At 36.1% G+C, this 19,304-nt stretch overlaps 1 protein-coding gene across 3 annotated transcripts in view; it reads left to right on the forward strand.

Moving 5' to 3' along the window:
• ARAP2 (ArfGAP with RhoGAP domain, ankyrin repeat and PH domain 2) overlaps positions 1–19,304 on the forward strand; it is a 162,737-nt gene that overhangs the window by 129,037 nt on the left and 14,396 nt on the right. For all 3 annotated transcript variants that reach the window (XM_031686924.2, XM_072945370.1, XM_072945364.1), the window contains 3 exons: positions 7,842–7,981; positions 16,490–16,572; positions 17,647–17,682. In XM_031686924.2, the coding sequence (XP_031542784.1) occupies positions 7,842–7,981; positions 16,490–16,572; positions 17,647–17,682 (259 nt within the window). The remainder of the gene's footprint in view (positions 1–7,841; positions 7,982–16,489; positions 16,573–17,646; positions 17,683–19,304) is intronic.

Raw genomic sequence — 19,304 nt, forward strand, 5'->3', positions numbered from 1 at the left:
TTAAATTAGAGCCTGATTTATATTCAGATTGTCAAAGTAAAATAATCTTTGTCATTATACTTGGTCCTGCTTCTGTGCGCACTTAAAGTATCACTTAAAAGCTCCAGGTTGCTGTAAGACACAACTGTAAGAAAAAATCGTGACTTAAGAAATTTGATTTAAAAAACAAACACCAGGCCAAAGCTTCTTTAAGTACTTCTTAACAGGGTACACTCTGTGATAGATTTTAAGCTGGTTAGGTGTTCAGTCTCCTTTGTCTCTGTCTTGCCAAATGTCTCCTAAATCAATCACAGTGACCACCTACTCCGGAATTATTGCCCCATTCCTGACATGCACTACTCCTTCAAACTGGGATCTAAAAGGACAACAATGAAAGCAAATCAAATGTGATTTCTCTGTCAATTCGTTAGCAGAAAAGCTGGAATCATCTCCGAAACACATTGCTCTTTACAGCAAGGAAACACTGTTAATGATTTCCTTTCCTTTCTTAAGATTTTTTTTATTCTACCCTGGAGGCAGAGTAGAAATTAGCAGAGTTTGAAACAAAGGTGATTTGTTAAAGCTAGATTTGTCTCAGTAACAGAAAGCGAATGTGTTAATATTTTGTTAAAACTTGAAGTAACACTTCCACATCCTTTGCACCCTATCTTGTCATACCTGATACTTAGTTGTCATTAATTTTACTGTCTACCAATCCCTGTCTCTTCCTGTCTCGACCCTGTATCCACTTACACACACATATGACTTGCATTTTGTTAATTGTATGATAGCCTTTCTGATTTTATGTAACATATTCTAAGCCTATACTTTTGTTTCATATTGTTTTCACCACCTTCTTGCTAACTGAAGAATTTTCTCAAATACCTTTACAAGTTTAGGGTTGTTCAGGGGTTTCAATTCTCTCAGTGTTCTCACTTTTTCTCAACAGTTTAAAATACAGACATTACAAGAAGGAATAGATTCGAGAATCATCCAGTACTTAATTTCTGTTCATTCATTTAAGGCAGTGTTATAACATACTTTACTTTCATGGAAGTGTATGGGAGTAAATGAATTTTCTGTTGTCTCTACTTAAAAATCAATTCTGTTTTTCAAAAGTCACATTTTATTTCTTAGAGACATTTTGGGCTATTGTCATTATTGTAATGAGGAGTTAACTAACTTGAAAAGAAAAATAATAGTCCAAATTTCTTTTCCACCCCACGGATTATGACTGAGACATTGAGAGGGAGGAAGTAAAACTTCATTTAAATTGCCATTTAGACTTTGTCATAGCTAATCTTATTTGAACAACTTGTATTATCATTATCTCTTGTATTGAGTTAACTTTCAACATCTCAATCACAAGTAAGCCATACATGTATAGCTTCTGTAAGGTTCCAGAATATGTGATTTTATGTCACAGATCTCTTATTTTAAGCACTAAAGTTCTTTAATATTATCCCAATAGAATGTGATACAACGGAATCAGGTTGTAATGATCTCAATGGGGAAGAACTACTTTTAAGATAGAAGATGTAACTCAAATGCAGATGCCTGGGGGTTTCTAAATTTAGATTGCCGCGTATGACAGATGCTTTGGAATTAAATTTGCATTAGAATAGAATAGTTCAAAATGCAACTGCTTCCGGCAAATTCAGACCTGGAAAGCTGAGCTGTCCTCTGTTGACTGACTTAAGAAAAAAGAAAATTCCAGCAAAAATACTGTGAGTTCATAAATCAGAATCTAGCTGAAAGAATTTATATTCCATTCTGCATCAAATCTCTTTAACTCCAAAGATGGGTATAAGTTGAAGGCAAGACCTAGTCCTTCCACTTCAAGTGGAAGTATTTTCTTGGAAATTCTATTGATAGAATAGAAAAGTAGTGTTCTACTTCCTGCAGTTTGCTGCATTGTCAGCAAAATGGCGCGGAATCTGGCACTTTTCTAGTCAGTTCTCCAGTAGTAACGATATTTACAACTGTGCTATTTATGGGTAATCTAATTACAGAGGAGCGCATCAGACTGCTAGTTCTGTTGAGCGCTGCTTCTTCAATACCAGCAACATAAAGGAAAATAGACTGAGAATGGGGGGAGGGGCGCCCATTTGACTTTTCCTAAGAAATAGATTACTGTCAGGCAGCTGTTGTATCCAGTTTGATTTCTACTCAGTTGCAGAACTAAATTTTAGTAAATGCGTTTTGAGTGAATGTCAGCCAGTGAGTGAAATAGATCAGAAATTCTTCCTCCTCCAAGGTATAAAGAATACATGTGTTCTGTACAGTCAATATCAAACAAAAGAATATGCATAATCTTTAATGTGGGAGAAAATTTTAGATGTTAGGCTGTAAATATTGCCAAATGCCACTTGGTTGTGGCATATTTTCAGGAGAATGGCTCTCATGGAAACTGTCTCCTCCAGCACTTGGACTACACAGGCAGGGGTGAAACTTGGTTTTTCAGACAATGTACAGGCCTGAGGAAATACGTTTTGGCAGCAAAAGAAGGGAGACACACAGAGACCATGAGAAATGGACCCATAGTCGTGTAGTGGCTTGTCACTGCTCAGATCGTATGTAAGAGAGAGTAGCTCGTAGTTACCATGAATTCACTGTGTGCCAGAGGCTGGGCTGACTGCCCTGCGCACACCATCTTATTTAATTCCCTCGTAGTCTTCGGAGATTTTATAGTGCTCACTAACCTTTTGTAAGTGGGGAAGCTGGGACAGGGAGGCATTAATAACTCCCTCAAGGTGATCTGCTGGTAAGAGAAGGAGCAGGCATTAGTCAGAATCTCTCCAAATCCAGGCCATGTATTCCCTCCTCAACCACTTACTGTACTGCAATCAAGGATAAATCAGATTTTAGTTTTTAGAACTTATAAATTCAGTCTATAAATCATCAAACCTTTGGAAGGGTAATTATTCCTCTCACTACCGACTGCAGTGCAGGAAAAAAAAGAAAGAGAGGGAGAGAGAGAGAAAGAGAAAGAAAGAGAGAGAGAGAGAAATAAAGAGAAAGAAAGATGTCTGTCCTCCATAGATAAATAAGCAATTATGTTCTGCTTGCTCTGTACCAAGCACTGTTCTCAGCACTTACGTACCAAATGTACTGGTTGATGACTGTATGGTCCCTGTTTTGCAGGTGAGGAGACTGAGATTTAGAGATGACTGCCTGGGAGCCAGTGGAGGGTGTGGTTGTCATTCAAGCCCAGGTGGTCCAGCTCCAGAGTGCGCTCCGAGTCAGTGGACTATGTCAGTTCTCACATAGGTTGGGGAGGAAAATCCAAAGTCCGCATGGTTTTAAAAGGCAAACAGGAAATGATTATGTACTTGAGAGCTAAATTATGAGGCCAGTGTGACTTTCTACGTGTCATTGCCTAATTTTCCCCTTTGAGTTTTGAGACATAAATAACAAATGTGGACTGAAGTAGTCAGAAAAAAATTGTCATGGCTGAGTTGGGTGCAGAAGTGGAGATAGAGCAGGTGTAGAACCAAGGAGAATGGGAGTTCCTTCAGATTCAGTCCACTGATCCACTTGAGTCACGCCAGAGACAAGGACTGGTTTTCCAAGCAAACTATTATGATCAACTGAATATAAATAAATACCATATCTTACCTTTTTAGTTTATGAAGATGCGTAGGAGGAGTCTAGTTTCTTTAGCCCTTCAAAATTCAGGGAAAGAAGCTGAGGCTTTTAATGTTGGGTGAGTAAGACTTGAAATAGTAGAAAAGTAGAACTTTGGAAAGGAGATTCATGTGCTAGAACATTTTTGCATAACATGAACCTGGAATCCTATGGAGCCATTAGAAAAGTAGAACATGGAGTCACAGAGTCCTGGAAGCTGGGTATTAGGTAGAAAAGGCAGGCGTTAGAGAGAGAGAGACGAAATTGAAAAAGAAGTGGAGGTGAACCCCAAGGAGAAATTCTGGAAGAACAGTGGCTGCAGTGCTGACTGCAGTGGCTGAGGGATAAGGGGGCATGTGTATCTTACAGCCATCACTCCCGAGTCTACCCTTCCCCCTCTCCCTCACCTCCTTTTTCTCTCTGTTTCTTCCTGTCTCTGTCATCAGTTATTTAATTGGGATTTGGGGCCACTAGTTAGAAATTACTGTGTTTGTATGAAAAGTTGAGATTTTCAAATGGTTTGGAAAAACTTTTTTGGGGGGGAGGGTATCAGTTTCATAGTCCCAGAGTCCCAGTTATATGACATCTATTCTGTTTAAATATACTTGTTCATTTCTGTTTTGTTTCATACATGCAATTTTGAAGGGCTTTTCTAACTAATACAGTTACCGCACACTGTAACTAAGAATACCAAACTATCACTTCACCCAGTATTAACTCTGAAGACCCCTCACTGAACTCCAACTGAGCTTTCCTTGCCCTCGCAACCACCAGGAAGGGGAGAGGAATTTATGATTCTCTAGAGATAACAGTATACTGGAATTTGACTGGAATGAAAGACAAAAAAGGTAGTAAATGCAATTGAACCTACAGGGTATATCCCAGAATCTTGCTCTGAAGGAATTAAATGCTTTGGTTGTACATTAAACCTTCCTATCTGTTACACCTGCAAAAGAATTAGATGGCTTTCCCAAGTCATTTACTTAATGGCTTTATTTATTATGTGCTGTAGATGGTTTTTTTTAATTAAAAGCAAATATACGTGGTGTGCCTTTTTTTCTTTTTAAAATTCTTATTACATAGACATATTCCATGCTTAGTAACTTATATCACACCATGCCTAAGATTTATATCGTGGACCATATGATATGTAAAATCATTCTTTTTGATTGGATCAGAGGGACCCTCCATGACTGTAAACTGACTATATGACTGTATAGAATGATGTAACAAGGGGCGTGGCCAGAAGGACTGCATATGTGCTATTAGAAATTTAAAAATACTGCTCTGAAGTTAGGAGCTGAAAAAGCTTGACATCTAGAAAGACCAGTGTGCTGGGAAGAATTATGAAGATAGCAAGATTCAAAGAAAGGGGGAGGCCCAAAGCATAGTATGGGACCAGAATTTCAAGAATTATGAAGCAGAAATCCCACTGCAAACATCCCAGTAGCAGAAATTTGAACTCTTCGTCCAAAGGGACATGCAAGGCATGAAACATATTCTGACAAACTCAAGTTGAACTCAAACCTGGACAGGGTCTGGACAGCAGGTGTGGTGGATAGAGCTGGTATGAACTTTGTGCTGAACTATATTCTTCTGGAACAAAAGATCTTAAGCTTTTTACCGAGGATGAGGTGGAGGGAATGAAAATATGAGAGTGAAGTACCCTGAAGTCAAGGGACCACGCAGAACTGGAAGCATTTGGAAAAGTGAGTTATTAGAAGCCCTTTAATTCATAAACCTTGGTTTTGTTACACACTAAGTCATGCATGTTCCCCAAAGTAGGCAACTTCATTTTGGCCCTTAAGCACTGGGTATTTTTCCTACTTATTTTAACATTTTGAGAGCAGACAGAAATGTTATCATGAGAGCTTTTAAAAATTCTTTTAAGTCCTTGATATTTGTAATCAAACTTTGTATTTCAAAATTGTTTTCATTCTTCCCTCCTCCTTAACATATATTCCTCTCAAAGCCTCCTTCTAAGTTCCTTAACAGTGTATGCGTGAAGATTTAGCTAATATACTTAATTATATATAATGATTATTAAAGTAAATTTTAATAAATATGCACCAAAGATGGAAACAATATTTATTCCCCAGGCATCCTGTTTTCTCTTTGACCTATGAGTAATTTACTTAGACACTGAACTCATGATTGTTTCTTACTGGTCAAATTAAAAAGCTTTATTAAATTGAACCAAAATCTAAATGAAAAAGGTACAATCAGAAGGTGTGAATAGAATTGGTTTGGCTTAAACAGTATCTGTATCTTACAACTTGATTGTAATTTAATGCTTTTAAATGCTTTACCTATTTCTAAATCACTAATATGATAAATGCTTTTCTCCACTTTCTGGCTCTAAATCAGCTGAATCACTAAGCTCACCCAATGTTTTCTAAATTGCTCACTGTACTCTATCAGGATATACAAGCATTGTTGGTTAGCACATGTTTATCTGTGTCTCCAACACTGCACTACAAGTCCAGAAGCCATCTTTATCTGCGTTAATGTTATTAGAACCAAGTGCATACTAGACCCTTAATACTCTGTGAAGAAATGAATGATGTCATGTGAATTTTGCTGAATACTAGTTTTATATAATGTTTGTTTTTTTCTTGATCTTCTCATTGCAGTAAAATGTTTTCTTTCAAGTCTTTTAATTGAAAAGGTGTTATTTGTAATTCAAGTAGAAGTTATTTAGCTATAAAAGATTATTTAAAATATTTTTCTATGAAGTTGAATATTAAGGGATTGTTCCAGGAGACATAATTCAGCAATATATTTTTCACAAATTAGTTTTAAGTCAGAAACTACCTAAAAAGAACCTATTTTAATATGACAGTGTGATTAAAAGAACATTGTCTGTGACCAGCAATGTACATCATGGAAACTATTGGGTCTTGTTAATTACCTTTGTTTCTGGATAGGATCAGGATGTGTTTACCCTGGGGATTTTTGCTTCCAGGTCATCATTCTGTGGAGTTATTAAGAACGATTTTTTTTAAGCTCTTGTTTTCTTATGCTAACTGTAATTGTGAACATCTGTGTATTATTTGCTGTGTAAGTTAAGGTTTCCCCAAACCAAGGAATTACTAGGTTTAAGATAAGAGTTCTTTCTAAAATCATTCAAGTTATCTGGTAAATTTTAGAAACTATGCATGAATATTTAAAAACTCTATCACCTTAATACCAGGAAATTACTAAAGGTCCTCATCCTGATGGAGTGTCCTGCCCTACATTTTTTGGGGATGCCATCTAACATGAGGACCACAACAGCCTGCAGGATGAGTGCCATTACTCCTGTTGTACTGGAGAAGCAGGAGCTGACCCCACAGTGGCCGTGTCATGGCTGTTGGCCTTCAGGTTCCTTTTCTTTCCACTGTTCCTCAGTTCTCATGGAGACAGCTGGATATTGTCAGGATTTCAAGAAGAAAGTTGTGTACTGGAGATACAGTGATACATTTATACAAATACAACATGGTTTTCTTGCCCCAGAAGTGGCTTTGAATAGAGTTGTTGAGATGCTTTCCAAGTGTGGGACACCAGCAGTATCGCACAAGTGTTATTATCAGTTCTGTCGTATTTACCCTTGCTGGTTTCACAGGTACAGAAATTTCTCAAATGCCTTAAGAATTTCTGGATTCCTGACTCAGAAACCCAAAAGAGGTTTCCCTTTTATCTGTGCATTTGCATTGTTTATATGAGTGCTGTTCAAAAGAAATACAATGCAAGCTGATTATATAATTTTTAATTGCCTAGTAGCCACATTTATACACACACATGTACACGTGCACAGGTGCAATTAATATTTTGGGCATAAGTTTAAATAGAATATATTAGTAAAACCCCTTCAACACATAATCAATATTATAAAATTGTGATTTTTATGGAGAGGATAACTAAGTCTTCAAAGTATGGTATATATTTTATACTCATAGAACGTCTCAATTGAGACTAACCATGTTTCAAGCACTTATTAGCCAGTAGCTAACTGGACAGCATAGACAGGCCTATATATTGTAAATAGATTATAAATAGATCTGGATCTGTGAGTTGCCTGACATTCCCCTGACACAGGGTGTTCCCAGAAATTCACTGGAGGCTTCTTCTTAATGGTAAGACACAAGCTATTACTTTATATTATCAAAACTGAAGATATACACAAATGTTTCATATTCTATTCCAAATAAATGAAAATGTACCTAACTTACAAAAGTAAAATTTGTATTTTACAGAGAGGAAGGGCCTGGGAAGTATCAAAGAGGGATTCTTGAAAATCAAAGAAGAACCATCTAAAATACTGTCTGGAAATAAATTTCAAGACCGGTATTTTGTTTTACGAGATGGATATCTCTTTCTTTACAAGGATCCGAAGGTATTTGTATATGTAGTATTTGAATATGTATATATTTTTGTGTGGGTATTAGCATTCTTATTTCATACCTCTCAGCCCTCTTTCTTGGAAGTCAAGGCCTGTAGTAAGTAAAATGCGTAAGAAACTGATGATTTCTTTCGGCTTCTGGCATATGACATTAATGCACCCAGAAACACAGTAAAGAACATATATGGCCTTTTTGAGCACCTCATATTTTTTAGTGCAGAGAATGATTTAAGTCCTAGAGAAAACTCTAATATGTGTTAAATAGACTAGCATATAAATCAGCATCTCAGTCAATAAAATTAAGAGACTGTGTCAGGCCTTAAGGCAAAAATAGCTTGAATTGAGCTAATGGAATTAATAAAATATGGAATAAAAAGGCAAAACCCAAATGTTAAGTCTGATTAAAAATTAAATCTGATTAATAGATTCCCTATATTTTTTAATGAATTGACTCGTAGTATCATATTTATTAATTGAATCTTATTGATATATCCCCATAAGTTTGAATTCCCTAGAAGCTTTTATTAAAGAATTGAGGGATGGAGAGAGGAAGGAGATGAAAAAAGAGGGCGTAGATATAAGAATATCGAACTTAGCATCAGAAAATCTCAAATCTGCCAAGTTGGTTGTATGAATAAGAAACGTAAACTCTCAACCTCAATTTCTGGGTCTGTAATATGATGATAGTATGAGTCCCACACGCCAGTTTGTTATAATGTTGAAATAAGAATATATGTAAAAGTTGTTTTTCAATTTATATACATATATATACACATATATATACATATCAATACATATTTATATATTAGCATGCTCATCAAAAGACTCCACTAAGAATATGAATAGGCATGTTCCAGACTGAGAAAAATATATTCATAGTATATATATTTGAAAAAGGCCTCATATGAAGAATTATAAAGAACTCCTCCAAATCAACAGTAAAAAGACAACCCAATAAAAATCTGGGTAAAGTATTAGACAGACGCTACAGGAGGGGAGACATAGGAATGGCCAATAAGTGATTGAACCAAAAGTGCTCAGCATAGTTATCAGAGAAATGCAAATTAAAACCATAAGATACCTCATTAGTATAACTAAAATCATAAAGAGTGACAACACCTAACATTGACAAGGTGTTGATTAACTAAAACCCTCGTAAATTGTTGGTGGAAGGTAAAATCACACAATCACTATGGAGAGCTTTTTGGAAGTTTTTAAAGTAAAGTTACTCATACATCTACCCCATGATCCTGCAGCTCTATTTCTAGGTATTATGTCCATTAAAGCGCTTGTTCAAGAGTGTTCATAAGCAGCTTTATTCATAAAAACTGAAACGTGGAAACATTCCTCATGTCCATCAATAGGAAAATGATATAGTCAGACAATAGAATACTACTTAGCAATAAAAGTGAATAAATGCAACAATGTGGGTGAATCTTCAAATCCTTGTTGAGCAAAAGAAGCTCAACACAACATAGTACCATATGAGTCTGTCCATGAGACGCCTAAGAACAGCCAAAACTGTTTACAGTGATAGAAGTCAGAAGGTGTTTGCCTGGGGTGTGGAGAAGGGTTGCCACAGAAGCAAGCAGATGGATTCAGTGGGGGTACTTCCTAGGATGATAGAAGTGTTCTCTCTCCAGTTTTGGGTGGTGGTTACATGGGTATATACGAGAGCATCTCCACTTCCTTGAGATTCAAGAGGTACCCACGCAATTATTTTAAATGTGGAGTAACAGTCGGACCTCAAGATGCTTTTTTCTCTTGTATTACAAAATTCCCTTGAGTGATCATTGCTTGCCTACTCCGAGTGTGCAGTGCTTCAGGATGTTGTGTGGTGGACATCTACAAAGAAGGACCAGAATAGTGACATCCGTTAATATGTTATGAAGAAGGAAGTTCTACCGCCCATTTTATTGTGGCTTCTGTTGAGCTTTCCACCCATGTTGACCACTGTCCCTGTATGTTCCTCCAGCAGGGAAGCCTCCAAGTGGACACAACTAAATCTTAGTAGCATTCCTGCTTTGTATATACATCCCACATTCACTTTCTTCAAAATGGAATGTCCAGGAAGGGAGCTGACAAAATGGCACTGAATTCTGCAGCCTTTACCCCTCTATGCAGAGAGCTGCATTATATTAGGTACTGGATCTCCTGCTGTGTTGTTCCATCTGATAGGCCTAGCAGGGAGTCTGTGTGGGTATCAAGTGATTGGTATCGTTTATTATCCTGTGTTATCATTCTTCACTTTTCCCAGTAGAGGAAGAGTAGAGTTTGCAGAAATAAGGCACTGAAGAATTTGGGGTTATGTGAACTTAACACAGCAGATTTTAAGGTTCATGAACTTCAGGTTTGTGTTTGTGAAAGGAAATGCTAAACTTCACAGCTGATGATCCTAGCCACCTGGAACTGAGTCGGATTGGATTTTCTTTGGTTTTCTTCAGTGAGTCACCCATCCTGATCTTCATTAGACTTCCTTCCTTCATCCTTGTCCTCCTATTTACATAACATGTTGGTTAAGGGTCACTTTTGTAGTTGGATGTTTTCTTAGAGTATTTAAAAATCACCCTGGACTTTCTAATCCTACTTAGGAACCAGCGCTTCCATTGTGTAGCAACAGAAGTTTGCTAGAAACAACTAGTGGTAATCCCAGTGCAGTCATAAAGGAGCAGCTGACATTCGAGAGGTTAATCCATGAAAAACAGACTTCTATACATGTCACTTCAATGGTCTCACTGTATTTTTACAATAACCCTGTGAAACTGTTATTATAATTATTCCCCCTTGACAGACGAAGAAATGAACCTACAAGATACTACATAACTTGTCCAAGATCACATAGCCAGTAAGTGACAGAGTCAGAATTCTTTCCCAGGTGTCTGATTCCAAAGGCTTTATGCAGGGACTTAATAAAGAAACAATAATTTTCTATTATTTTAGCTTGGTGTTCTTGCTGACAGAATTTTATTTAAAGAGAATGGTTCTTCATTTTAATAGTACCAAATATTTTCAACTATGACATTGCATACAATTCAATTTTCTATAATGTTTTCCCCAAGCTAAGGTACATTTTTAAATCTGCCAAAGGAAGCCTCTTCATGGAGAAATTATTTTTTTTAGATGGAATGATTTGTAATTGAGCTAAAGAATCTCTTACCTCTTAATGGAATATGTTTTAAGAATTTGTATCTTTTTAAAATTTTTTTTATTGAAGTGTAGTTAATTTACAATGTTAGTTTCACATATACAGCAAAGCAATTTGGTTATACATATATATATAATATATATACATATATTTTCAGATTCTTTTCCATTATAGATTATTACGAGAAACTGAATATAGTTCAACCTGTGCTATACAGTAGGTCTCTGTTGTTTATCTGTTTTATATATAGTAATGTGTACCTGTTAATTCCAAACTCCTAATGTATCTCTCGCCCCTCTCCCCTTTGGTAACCATAGTTTGTTAAGAATTTGTATCTTTTTGGAAGGATCATCCTGCTTAATCAAAGGTAATTCATATAAACTGGTAGGCAGTGATAGTACCGAGAGCTTGGCTAAAAGACAATGTTCTCTTTTTTTAAACATTTGTAATATTGATTTTTCCCCCACATTTATTGAAGTATAATTGACAAATAAGAATTGTGAATATTTGTTACAAAGTGTGACGCTTCTGATATACATGTACATTGTGAAATGATTATCACCATCTAGGCTAATCAGCTTATTCATTACCTCACATATTTTTTGTGTGTGTTTGTGGTGAGAACATTAAGATCTACTCTTAGCAAGATTCAAGTATATAGTACGGTATTACTAAGTATAGTCACCATGCTGTACATTAGATCTCCAGAACCTATTTATTCTTCATAACTGAAACTTTGTACTCTTTGATCAACATCTCCCCATTCCTCCCACTCCCAGCCCCTGGAAACTAGCATTCTACTCTATGCTTCTATGTGAGTTTGACTTTTTTAGATTCTCCAACTAAGGGAGATCATACACTATTTGTCAGATATGTTCTTTAAAGACACTGAACACATTTTGTTTTTGTCACAGTGACCTCAGGTTATGGAATTATAGTCTAATTAAGTGTTTGAAAGTTGTATTTATGCATCTATCAGAATCAATTAATGTAACTGATACTTTAATTTGCACATTGAGGCAAACCGATGAGCGACTTAACGGGGTTTCCTTTAAACTCCAACTACTATTATTTTCAACACATGATGTTATTTGGCTGATTATTTCTGCATGTTGTTGGTCCTTCCCTTTGAGTATTGATGGTCCAGTCATTGGCAATTATTAACTTTTCAAATGACTTTACAGTAAATAATCAGTAGTAAAAAATCCCCTGATTTATTTGAATAAAGATTTGACTATGGTTTTGACAGTTGCCCTTAATATATGTGTGCCTGTATATACTTAGAAAATGATTTACTGAGAAGGGAGTAGAAATTACAAGTTGAAAAGTATATTTAAAGAGACTATGTGTTAATTAGAGATAATTTATGAATGCTCATTAACAACAAATTAGGGTAATCCACAAAGGAAGCTATATTTTGTTTTGAGAGTTTTCCCTGCACAGAAAATGTTAATTAAAATGTTTTCAGACTTGATTTACATAGAAGGTGAGAAGTTTCAAAGAATATTACCATTACACTGTTAATGGTGTGAAAAAAGCAAATGGGGAAGAGGGGAGGTCGTTAAAAGTTGCATGCAGACTCCTCTTATAAACAAGAATAATTTCTTAAGCACACTAATTTAATTGGCTTAGTTAAAATTTTCTTTTGAAATATAGTGCCTGAAGCCACACATTACATACTTCATAACACTTGAACTTTTTGAAAAAATTCCCCAGAAAATGCATATACCAAAAGAGTTGTCATAAACCAACAGTAAAATTATCTTGCCAAACAAGATTTCTTTTTATAGAATTTCCCATGAGGATCCTTACAGTTCCTGTTTATGCATATTCAGTTTAAAGATTTAAGCTGAAAAAGGTTTCTTTTCACCAGTGGCTGGTCTCCTCTCAAATTATGTCATCTGTGTTCTCTTAGGACAGGATAGGGAATAAAGTCCCAAGCTTGTATGTCTGGAGTGGCTTGCGAATCAGTTGTATTACTTCAGACTCTCAGATTATTGCCAACAGTGCTGCAGAATGTAGGCAGTCCTGGACTTACCAACGTCCTGTTTAAATGAAGACCGCCTCATTCAGGCGCAGTGCATCTCACTCTCAAATGTGCATCTAACTCATCCTGCTGGAATTGCTGCCTCCCACCCGACCCTGCGGCTGCCTCTATTGGGACTGAGTCCAGGGGAATGGCAGTCTGAACTCTGAGGAGGGACATGAACCTCAGCTGTAATCTGATTTAACCTCTGGCAGAGGTGGCCCGGGGGTCTCTGCTACTATGTACACTTCTAAGCTCTCCTCTCCTTGACTCTTCTGTATGGAATACTACTTGCTACCTCACTGTTCCATGTTAGACTTCAAGTGTTTTTCCTTAACATTCAGTAAAGTAGCGAGCTAAAAAATCAATACCTCGAAACCAAACTAACAGAAAATGGCCTAAACAAGAAAAAGAAGCTGATTTGAAGAAAACTCAGAACTTCACTGATAGAAATCACAGAAAATTAAAGTCTACTAGTATTGATCTGTAAGTTTAATGTAATTCGTTTCAAGATCCCAAAGGGAATTCTTTTGTAGAACTTGGAAAAAATGACCTGATAATTCACATCAAAGGGTAAACAGATAAGAATTCTTGCAAACATTTGGGCGGCATAAAAAGTAAAATAATTGTCAAGTATTTCCCATCCAACTATTTATGCATACAATAAAATTAAAATAGCTTAGATAATATCCTGGCATAAAAACAAACAGGTTTAGCAATGGTAACATAAAGTGAGGTAAATATGTAATTGTTTATTACAATTTATTTTTGATAAATATCCTAGCATAAATCCATGTCTGAAGAAAGATTTAATAAACAGGGCTGGGATCATTGTTAACAATTTTTTTTCAACTTGAATGCTCATCTATATTGTATGTAAAATATATACTCCAGATTGATACAATAATTAAAACTTTAAAAACACTAACCCATCAAGCTGCAGGGCCACGCAGTTGAGTATTTATCAGCTATGTGGGAACCCTTTGTGAAGCGGTAGTTAAGAGAGTCCAAAAGAAAAGATCAATATATTTTTGACTTCATAAAAATAAAGAAAGTAAGCAGTAAGCAATGTGGGTAAACTATATTTCATTTAAAAAGATAAGACAGTTTCCTATTTGATACATAAAGAACTAATGTCAATAAGTAAATGCATGGATAAACTGTTGACCAAGTCAAAACTGAAAATTGCTAGTGGATTCAGGAATATGTTTTAAGTGTAAGTAAACATAACCGATCAATTTTGTCAAAATCTTATTCTTAATCATGTTCCTAGCCTTTGACCCAGTGGTTCCATTTCAAGAAATCTAGTCATACAGGAAAAGTGTCCAAAATATTATTTTTAAGTTATGTATCATGATGATAATAGAAAACACCCTTATCAGGGTGTCTAGAAGTAAATCCACCATGTAAATTCCAGGCCTTATCATCACTGCCGCAGGGAACATTGGTCCCCAAAGCTTAATTCCTGACCTTCCTGCCTACCTTTTTTCTCTATATTTCCTCTATATTCTTCTACCTGTTTCCTCCATGGAAACCAACTTTTAATTTTATAAACATGTTTTCTCCCCTTTACTTTTCAAATTCAATTTCTTTCATTAAAGACTTCACAGGGATAGTTTAACTTTTATAGAATTTAGGACTGATTTGAGCTACGTATTTGCTAAATGGGCTTTTGTGCATTGTCCTAGGGTTCTAACAACTTGTCTGTCTTCCTATTTCTGTGGAGCAGTGTGTCCTAAATTTATAATAGTAATAGCTGTAATTTCTTATGCACTTAGTATATGGTCAGTTAGTGGCCTAAACCCTTTAAAGGCAATTTTTCTTGTTTAATCTGTACAATAACCCTTCACAATAACCCTTTACTTTCTCATTTAATCTTCACAATAACCGCATGAGATAGTCAACATGTTTATCCTTGTTTACAAATAATAACTAAGCAAAGAGCAGTAATGTGTGGTCACAAGCTAGCCAGTAGCAAGCCAGATTTGTACTCAGGTCTCTGACCCCAGGCTCCTTGCTCTTGGTTATAAATGCTGTCTGTCTACCAGACTGAAAAAAAAGATTTCCTTGAAAATTTTTAGGATATGGGGAAAGCTTGTTTTAATTATTATTTCCATGGCTATTGTCTTTATAAAATCTTTTGCAGGGTTTCCAAGAATAAAGAATGAAGTGTGTGTGGTTTGATAATAAGTTTTTAACTTTTGCATAATGATTTAAGTTTTGCCTCTGTCAGATAACTTTCCTGATGGTTCAAGGATTTAAAAACAATTTTTAATATTAATCAGATAAATATGTTTGGATGTGTATGGAGAATATATAACTGATCTAGAACAAATGTAAATTCTTTTTCATGGTCAACTTTCATGAGTTACTCATGAAAATTTTCATGAATATGGATATTTGATGTAGTTCAGTATATACCCATATAGTTTCACAGTCTGTTTTTTATAATTCCAAAATCCAAAAAGTACAGAAAGTTATAACCCATCTGGTGGCAAAACCTAACCTAAACCAACATGAAGATACTTGTCTTAATCTGTTCAGGCACCTGTAAAAAAGTACCATAGACCAAGTGGCTTATAAATAACAAATCTCTCTCTCACAGTTCTGGAGGCTAGGAGTCTGAGAGCAGGATGCTAGTGTGCTAGGTTCTAGTGAGGCTCTTCTTCTAAACTGTAGACTACCACCCTCTTCTGGTATCCTCACATGACAGAAAGAGAGTGAGCTAGCTCTCTGGCCTCTTTTAAAAGGGCGCTAATCCTGTTCACGAGGGCTCCAATCTCATGACCTCATTACCACCCAAAGCCCCCACGACCCATCACACTGGGGGTTGTATTTCAATTTGGAGGGGATATAAACATTCAGCCCATAACAATATTTTAGCCTTTATTTATTCACACTGTATGAAATGTCATGCATCTGTAGAGAAATATGAATATATTTGAATCAGGGTGCTGCCCTAGACAACACTGGTGGTGTGGTTGAGTTACCGAATATATTGCATATACATTATATTGTTCTTTTTTTTAAATATGAAAACACTGAAAAATTATCAATTCTGATAAAACTCTGGTCCCAGATGTTTTGAATAAGGAATTATTGTTTATGCATGTTTGTATATACACTTATTTATAAATATATATATATCCAAAATTATTTAAATTTGTAATATTGTAATCAGAACAATCTTTGTTTACTAAAAACTTGGTATTATGTTCATGAAACATTCAAGAAACTAAACAATTCTAAACATGATTATTAACTCTCAAGGAAAATGTAAGGATATTTCAAAAATGTGTTTCCTTACAAATTATTTTGTTTTCCTTTACAGAGTAGTAAACCTGACAAAATGTTTTCTCTCAGTTCCATGAAGTTTTATCTTGGAGTGAAAAAGAAAATGAAGCCTCCAACAAGGTACAGCTTGGAAGGGAAGGGTTGCTGAAAAAGTCACGGGAGAGTATGTCTATTCAAGGGAGTGGGGATCCGTGGCACTAGTCTAACTTCGTATGAATTAAGTTTTAGACAGACAGGTGGCCGGGGATCTGTGGCAGATCAGGGAGCCTGTGTGGGTGGATAAGGAAGGTTGATGTCTCCACTCAAGTCAAGCTCTTGGGTGAATCCATGTCCTCTGTGTAGAACAGGAAACCCCCAGAAGACCCCGTCTGCTGGGAAGCATATGGGTTTCTTTATGTCCCATTCCTTGCTCAGTTACATCCTCGTGGTGTTAAGGAGTGTTGCAAAAAAGTCTACCCACAGAAGGACAAATGCTGCCCTCCAGCTTCCTTGGCTTTTAGAACATCTTGGTCCTGGCTCTACAATTCACCCTTTTGGCTTTGCTGAATTTGGTAATAAATCCATAGCACATAGATGGTAGAAAGAAGATCCCTCTTAATCCTGGCTTCACTTTAACACCTGAATCAACCCAGCATTCAGGTTATACTACACTTTCTTATCACAGATTACTTTGATTAGCTAGTTGATGTTGGCACAAATATTTTTAACATCATAAAACATCGTTTTAATGGACTGTATATGGTTTCAGATTCTATCATTGAAAATGTCTTCACTTTTGCCTCTGTGCTTAATTTGTAAGCCCAGCACATATAGCTGTGTTGCAATGGGCACATTCTTTCATCTCTCACAATATCAGTAAATCAATATGTATATTATCGTCTTTTGGCCATTTTCCTGGACATCCGTCCTTACTCAGTCCAGAATATCCTCTGAGAGATTTACCCCATGCCCCATAACATCATAAGACTCCTTCTCTGTTTCTCTTCAACATATTTAAATTTGTAGTCAAATCCCTTAATATTTATCTTTATCTCTAGATAAATCACACCCAATGAATCATCAATTGTGAATATCAATTCTATTATGCATTCCCACCATTAAATATTACCTTCTTAACATCTAATTATTTTCAGTCTTGTGAAATGTATCATTTTTAATATGTATGCATGTGTTTTTTTTTCCCACATGATGCAGTTGGGGATTGACAGCGTATTCTGAAAAGCATCACTGGTAAGTTAACAGCTTGCAGGTTTTGGATTTGACATACTGATGATAATGTCAGTAAATGAATAACATTATTCTTTGGCAGATAGATCTAGAGACAGGAAATGTTTCACCTAAGTTAAAGTCTTTTCTAGATACTTTGGACCTAAGAAGGGGAAAATAGATTTGTTTCAGGGTGTAGGTCCATTTCAGTCCCATGTATCCTGTTTGTCAATGCCTCTTATGACAAATTACACGTGATTTCTTCCTAGTTATCATATAAATGTGGAATCCCTGGTTTTATGGGATAAGCAGGCAAAATTCAGTTTTAAATAAAGGATAACAACTTGCCAAAACTCAGATTAAAATACATATATTGGTTTCAAATCTGTTCTTTCCATAGAGGTACTTTTTTCCATTGATGTCACCAGGATCTAGCCACTCTCTGTAGACATTGTGCCAGGTGATGATTCCTCCTCCCCCACCTCCCTGTGTCTAGTCAGTCTCTGACCTGCAGGGGATCTGCCTCTTAATTCTCTCTGATCCGCCCAGACCCATTCTGTCCATGGGGCCACTCCTTCATTCATCTGCCTGGATGATTCCAGGAATCCTAAGTGCTCTTCATGACTCTGACTTTGCTTTTGGTTTCTGGTACGTTCTCTACCCAGCACCAGAGGAGATTTTCTCAAATGTATCATGCTTCTTTTCTGCTTTAAAACTCTCCTGTGAATCCTACAGGATAAAGTACAGGATTGTCAGCACAGCACACGAGACCCTTTAACATGGGGGTCCATCAGCTTTATCTCCCATGACTTTCCCTTTTTTCCCTAATGATAAAACAGTCGTCTGTCTTTAGTTCACCAGGCATGCCTTGCTGCTTCATATCTGCACGGTCCCTTTACTGTACCTTCTTCCGTAGTGTTTGCTACTCACTTTTCTCATCACTTCATCCTCCTCCTGCTGATCTGGCAGACACAACTGTCATTTTGTATTCAAACCTTAGCCAAAATGCTCCAAAAGTCTCATCAGAAAACTCTCAGCTCTAATCATTATTTGTTTGCATCTATAATATTTTGTACCCGTGTGTGCATAATTAAAATGATTTGTGGAGAGAACAGTTTTCCTAATGTGGTAATGGGAAGGGACACTGTTTTTAAGAGACTCTAATGAAAGAAGCAATAATTATTTTTAGATGTTTCATTTTAACATTTTTCCAAATAAATTATCTATAATACAGGAATAGAAAAAAATATAATTACACTGAAATATCCATATACCATTCTAACATCAGTTACACTATTTTCCTCTGCCAGGAAACAACTTTCAAGTCATCCCCAAGTGTGCTGTTTGTTTCTATGTTTGTGTTTAACTTCACTTTCTCTTTTCCTCACATGTTATAATTTATTTGTTTACATTCCTGGCTCCCTTAATAGACTATGTGAACCTTGAGGGCAAGATCTCTGTTTTAGGTAGGTTTTCAATAAAAGGTTACTCAGTCAGTGTTATTGGACATGCAGTGGTTTTTCATTCAGTTCATTTTTCGTGAGTCTGGTGGAAAGTAATGTTTATAATCATAATGATGGAGACTTCTAAGCCTTTTTTTTAAAATCTGCTTTTAAGAAAATGTGCACATATTTTTCTTCTTAGGC

This window comes from Vicugna pacos, chromosome 2 (genome assembly GCF_048564905.1).
Source record: "Vicugna pacos chromosome 2, VicPac4, whole genome shotgun sequence".
NCBI lineage: Eukaryota > Metazoa > Chordata > Mammalia > Artiodactyla > Camelidae > Vicugna > Vicugna pacos.